This window comes from Podarcis liolepis (genome assembly GCF_965112155.1).
Source record: "Podarcis liolepis genome assembly, chromosome: 5".
Taxonomy (NCBI): domain Eukaryota; kingdom Metazoa; phylum Chordata; class Lepidosauria; order Squamata; family Lacertidae; genus Podarcis; species Podarcis liolepis.
In genome coordinates this window covers 15,438,015-15,444,347 of record NC_139556.1, presented here as the reverse complement: position 1 = coordinate 15,444,347, position 6,333 = coordinate 15,438,015, and the positions used below count along the sequence as shown (strand labels likewise).

At 44.5% G+C, this 6,333-nt stretch overlaps 1 protein-coding gene and 1 long non-coding RNA gene across 3 annotated transcripts in view; one reads left to right on the top strand and one right to left on the bottom strand.

Moving 5' to 3' along the window:
- Positions 1-1,099: 1,099 nt before the first annotated feature.
- Positions 1,100-6,333, top strand: part of LOC310706510 (broad substrate specificity ATP-binding cassette transporter ABCG2-like) — a 39,108-nt gene continuing 33,874 nt past the window's right edge. Inside the window, exons 1-2 of one of the 2 annotated variants that reach the window (XM_083502582.1) lie at positions 1,100-1,393; positions 4,487-4,786. In XM_083502582.1, coding sequence (XP_083358708.1) covers positions 4,497-4,786 — 290 coding nt within the window. In that variant the 5' untranslated portion in view covers positions 1,100-1,393; positions 4,487-4,496. The remainder of the gene's footprint in view (positions 1,394-4,486; positions 4,787-6,333) is intronic. The other variant, XM_083502583.1, reaches the window with a different exon arrangement.
- Positions 5,546-6,199, bottom strand: LOC310708035. Its single transcript, XR_014526808.1, has 2 exons — positions 5,649-6,199; positions 5,546-5,607 (listed from the first exon to the last, which is right to left on the bottom strand). It is a non-coding gene; the product is annotated as an uncharacterized lncRNA (long non-coding RNA).

Below are 6,333 nucleotides of genomic sequence, written 5' to 3'. Positions count from 1 at the left end.
GCATGCTTAGTGCATTACAGAACGGAGGGGGGGGCAGAACTTTTGTCAGTTGGAGGGTTTCATACTCCTTCCAAACCACCAATCTTAGCCACGTTGTGCAAAAATGTTGACCTTGAAAGTACATCAGATATATGACAAAGGGGCATGTTGAAATTTTCTTGCCCTCTTGCAACACACACCATAAATTCGAGTCCATAGTGTTGTCCCATCTTTTCCATTTTTGCAAACACACCGGGAAGCAATTTCTGCTCCGTCTCCTGTTTTTTTCATCTGTTTGCGCGGAGTTGACTTTACAGTGCAAAAGCCATCTGCCAAAGGGAGGGGGAGCCTGTTTGGGGGAGACTGTTTACTGTTTGGGGGAGGCTGTTTACTGATGCTCTGGCTCCTTCCAGATGGAAGAAGACAACATCTGCTGCAGTTCCGATTAGTCCTTGTGCCACATCACCAAAAAAACCCGTTGAATCCTTACCATATGTGAAGAATAAAGCTAAAATATGTGGTGGGCCTATAGCGGACACACAGTTTTGTGGGAAATCACAATTTCAATAAATGTTACCGCTAGGGGAAGTGACCTATGCAATGAGCTTTGGTCCTATTCTGTTTGAACAATGCTCACATGGAGGTCAGACAATGTCCAGTCTTTACTGAGCTTTCATTCTGATTTGTTGACAGGGTGGTTATAGGACATTGAGGAATTCCCCCTAATTTACTCTGCTCCTCTCCCTGTTAATCATTTGTTCACCCAACACTTTTCAGTGAATTGCCCACCTACTTGTACTTCACCACTGGTTGCGAAGCAACACAAAAAGAGATTGCAAGGGGGAAAGGATTTTTTATTTCTGTCCAATTTATAAATTGAGGCATGAACAGGGCACAGCTTCAAACAGCAACCTGGAAAAGCAGGAAGAATTCCGGCAGTCATGTTTGCAACCTGCATGCAGTTTCTTACACGGCTTTTCAGGGATAGACGTGGAATCACCAGTGGGAGAAAGGGGACGTCTCCAAATTCAAAACCGGAAGATTCTTTTTCCTACATCTCCGACGATCTTCCGAAACCCCCCTGTCTGCCAAAAGAAAAAGACAAAAAGCCAACCACAACAAAAAATACAGTTAAAATTCTCTTTACAAAGGCACGCTGACTCTTTGCTTGTGACTTCTCCTCCAGTGACCTCAGGGGAGATTGCGTGACAGCAGTAATTTGACACTCCCATCAGCATCAGAAGCTGCTAATGAGTGAGAGTTCCTCAAACAAAAGTTTATGTAAGTTGCCTTGAACTGAGTCAGCAGCAACCAGGGAATAGCGGTTTTCACCTTCAGTTCTGCTGGGGAGAGACCTGTAGGCAGCTGAGCTGAATCGGACCGGGAGCTTTTGGGCAGCAACAGAACCAAAGAGGTACTGAATCGCTTGGACAGTGGAAGTAGAGAGGATGCTATGTAATGGCTAGTTTGCCTGTCACTCTTTTCGCCTCACTGCTATCTGCAATTTGTGTGACTTACTTGGGGCTAAGTTTTCAGAGGGCTGGGAGTCTGCGGGGCTGCTCTGCAGAGAAGGCAGTTTGTTGTTGTTGTTTAGTCGTGTCCAACTCTTCGTGACCCCCTGGACCAGAGCACGCCAGGCACTCCTGTCTTCCACTGCCTCCCACAGCTTAGTCAAACTCATGTTTGTAGCTTCGAGAACACTGTCCAACCATCTCGTCCTCTGTCGTCCCCTTCTCCTTGTGCCCTCCATCTTTCCCAACATCAGGGTCTTTTCCAGGGAGTCTTCTCTTCTCATGAGGTGGCCAAAGTATTGGAGCCTCAGCTTCAGGATCTGTCCTTCCAGTGAGCACTCAGGGCTGATTTCCTTAAGAATGGATAGGTTTGATCTTCTTGCAAAAGCACTAATGTCTCACAACAAATGTAGCTGATTTGTAAGAAAGACTGTACAGCCTGAAAAAAGAGACAAGGCATGTGCTTTTGCAAACCAAGAAAATCTTTAATGATTTTTTAAAAGCCCTTTTTGCCACCCCCCTTGGAATGGGCTAATGCAGAAGACATGGCTGATCATGAGTTCTTTGTTTGTAACTTGAATTTGCACTCGCATCAGTTCGCAGAGGATGATCCAGTTAAAGGTCTCCTTTTAATCAAGCATCTTGACTTCTGAAAGCCTGTCTGTGCTCCCCTCTGCTCTCTGAGTTTTCTTCATAAGTAAAGAAACAGAACGAGGGCAAAATAATATTCAGAATTAATAACAATTTGCAGATTTGTTGTTCCGTTAGCTCAGTCAGTAGAGCAGGAGACACTTAATCTCAAGGTTGTGGGTTTGAGCAAAAGATTCCTGGTTTGGACGAGATAATCTTTTTGGTCCCTTCCAACTCTACAATTCTATAATTCCCCAAAGAGTTGCATCGGGCACCTTCATTGTCCAGCTTCCAGAAAATACTTAAGGTGCTCCTTATTACCCTGGCTTTTGTTTTAAGACTCACCTTAATTTTGTGATTGTAAGTTTTCAGCATTGTGTTTTAACGCTGTAACCTGCCCTGGGAACTCAGGGTGAAAGGCAGGTAATAATAAGAATATAGTTCACCTGTATTTTAGGGCAAGGGCCATGGCTCAGTGCTAAAGCATCTTCTTTCTATCCAGGTTCGATCCCTGCTGTTTCCAGGTAGAGCCAGGACAGAAAGAACTCCTGCCTAAAATTCTGGAGAGCTCCGGCCACTTATAGTGTGTGGACCAGCCTTGGGTCCCCAGGTGTTGTTGTACTACGACGACTCCCATCGTTCCAAGCCAGCATGCCTAGTGGTCAGGGGTGGTGGGAGTTTTAGTTCAAGAACATGGGATGGGGCAATGTTGAGAAAGGCAATATTCAGCTAGGTGGACCAATGAGCCAACTCAGTATAAGGCTGCTTCCAGTAAAGTAGGCTGATATTATCGCTAGACTGCGGTGTGGGATTGTGGCCACAGTGGCAGGATCTGAGGCGGATAGTGGCTTGTGTGAATTCGTATTGGAAGAATGAGTTGATATGGGGACGTTCTGGCTTGCAGTAAAATTCTATACATGTCTGCTCAAAGCAAAGTCTCACTGAGTTCCGCAAACCTTATTCTGAATTCAGTGGGGCTTCTGGATAGACATATATGTTTTATTATTATTATTATTATTATTATTATTATTACATAACAAATCCATTGAGCATTAAAACATCCCTAGTTAAACAGACTATTAAAAATGTGTAACAATTAAAAGAGTGAAAAAACAGCTGAAACAACAAAAGTTCAGTTCAGGGGAATCCGTGCTTTAACAGGTATGTCTACAGGAGCCCGCAGAATGCCAATACTGATGGGACTCTTGTATTTATCTTATAGGATTGCACTGTCAGAAATGTAAACACTGACCACCGTTGTATTTCTTCCATTGTCTATTGTCTGTTGTGGAATGAATGGGAACTGCACAGAGGACTGGTGCTCGTTGTTTCATTCCTGTTTCAGTACTTATAACAAGCTCTCGAATTTCTAAATGAACACCTAGCTCCTATTAGAATACTACATACTGAGCAAAAATGAGGTCAGCTGCTTTGCTTATACAGTGGAACGAAGCTTGATTAGAATTATTCATAAATTTATATCTATACAACCATATCATAAAATATAGATGGCTCAGGTCCAGTTGTCTAGGGCAAAGAATTAGCTCTTATCTTCATGATCCCTGGTCTGTGAAACAGGAAGAGTAGTTACAAAACTGCTGTAAGAGAGTACAGGTAACTCCAACACATCTAACTTGAGCACATTCAGCTTTCCGCCATGCTCAACGCTCATGGGGCATTGCAGCTGCCACTGGGGCAGGTCGCCAAGCTATTGCCCCCTCATTCCAGCCTATAGGCAGGTGGTACTAAGGATACATACCTTGCCCTGGGCACTGGCAACCCACGCTATACCACTGGTTTTACGTGCTTAGCAAAAAAGGGGGGGTTAAAAAAAGGAAGGCATCTGGGGGAAAAGACTTTGGCAATCGCACCCATCATTGAATCCAATGTATTTTGACTATACACAATTTTGGCCTTACACGCTTTCTCCAGCGCGTAACCCCTTCGTAGATTGAGAGTTGCCTGTATCTCAGTGGGATAATGGGGCCCAATCCACCGGCAGAGAAAGAACCCAACTGCCTTTTGACTCCTCTCCTCCCTGAATGGTCTCCATCCAAGCGATAATTATATGTCACCTTAAGAAATTGTGCCTGTGCTTGTTTATTTTCTTCTTCCCTCCCAATCCCTTTTCCCTCTTGTGTTGTGTCTGTTATATTTGCAAGCCAGCAGAAAACCCTTATGTAATCTTTCCGTAAAGCCTGGTAGATTTTAGGCATGTTATTTTGGGGATGACGATAATATGTGCCTTGAAAGTGCTGTAGAAATGACGGGATTCTTCACGTTTCTTGGAATCCTCAAAGGGAGCGCTTCAAATCCGCTGCAAGTCTTCTGTTCAAAAGCGAATTCAATGCATTTCAATATTTCAGGCAGTGACAGATGGGAACCTTGGAGAAAATCGAAGACTCTGTCAGCGTTGGGCCAATAGAGTTCGAAACATGCAGCAAAGGTGCAGGAACAACCGCTGTGTCCAACCCTAGGAATGTATCTCCTGGGAATGAACCAGAACGAGGGAGTCCGTTCCTGCGTTCAGTCCCAACCAGAGAATCTCTCCGATCCCCTCGGGGGTCAGTGGTGAGTTTCCACGGCATCCAGTATTCCATCAAGCAGTCCCGGGGACCCCCGTGCAAACGGAAAGTGGTGGAGAAGAAAATCCTGCATAACGTCTAGTAAGTGCATGCAATATGCGTCTTAACAGAGAATTTTGGGGGAAGTCATAAGAATAAGAATAAGAATAATTTTTTATGTATACCTCGCCCATCTGGCTGTTTCCCCAGCCACTCTGGGCGGCTTCCAACACAATATTAAAATACAGTAATGCATCAAACATTACCGTTTTTTTTGCTCTATAAGACTCACTTTTTCCCTCCTAAAAAGTAAGGGGAAATGTGTGTGCGTCTTATGGAGCGACTGCAGGCTGCGCAGCTATCCCAGAAGCCAGAACAGCAAGAGGGATTGCTGCTTTCACTGCACAGCGATCCCTCTTGCTGTTCTGGCTTCTGAGATTCAGAATATTTTTTTCTTGTTTTCCTCCTCCAAAAACTAGGTGCATCTTATGGTCTGGTGTGTCTTATAGAGCGAAAAATACGGTACTTAAGCAGCTCGTGTTCCTGATTCATTGAGAGCTCAAGACAATAAATGTTTTCAGATAGTAAATGGAATGGGTGAGCTGATGTTTTAGGTGTCGTTTGTTTATTTGGGGGGGGGGAATTCTCAATATCAATTGCTTAGTTAATGGCACAATTCTGAAAGGATCACTGCGAATATCTTTGCCGAGATTTTGTGTGTGGAGAGAAAAGCCCAGCCTTAAAGTGCTGGATGTGCCTTTGGGAGGTCCAGGTCTACAGCAAGCCAGCTGGGAAGCAGGGCGAAGAGACAATACGACATAAAGATGGGGATAATAATAATAATAATAATAATAATAATAATAATAATAATAATATCTTTATTGTCATTGCCCCCTCTCGGGGACAACGAAATTACTTGGCTGCTCCATCCACCCAGGTAGGGCACTCCACACAAAATCAAAACAACTATAAAAACACTAATTAAAACAATACAGTATAGTACAGCAAGGAAGATTAGATGACTTTCAAAGTCCAGGCTTCCCATTCAGGGCCGAGATCGCTCTGGAGAAGAAGCTGTTCTTAAGACGGCTCGTTCTTGTCTTCATCGTCCTGTATCTCCGTCCCGACGGCAGGAGCTCGAAGAGACAGTGACCAGGATGCGATGGATCTTTTACTATGTCCAGTGCCTTCCTATGGCACCTTGTGGCATAAATCTGCTCTAAGGTGGAGAGTGGGCAGCCAACAATGCTCTCTGCTGCCTTAACAACCCTGCACAACCCCATCCTGTCCTGGGTAGTACAGCTTCCGTACCACACACATAAGCCATAAGTGAGCACGCTCTCAATGGCACAGTGATAGAAGGCAAGCAGCAGTTTCTGTAAAAGATGGTTTTTCCTTAGAATTCTCAAAAAGTACAGTCTCTGCTGCGCCTTCTTCACAAGCCCCCTTGTGTTGACACTCCAGGACAGATCCTCTTGTAATTCAATGCCCAAAAATCTGAACGTTGTTACTCTCTCCACATTATTGAAGCAGGGCCCTCATGTGTGACAGAAACAGGCACCTCAAATAGGTCAAAAAGGAGCACCCAATCCCATTCTTCGGCTCTACCTCAGTATGAGACACAAGCCCATCCACCTCTGCCTATAAGC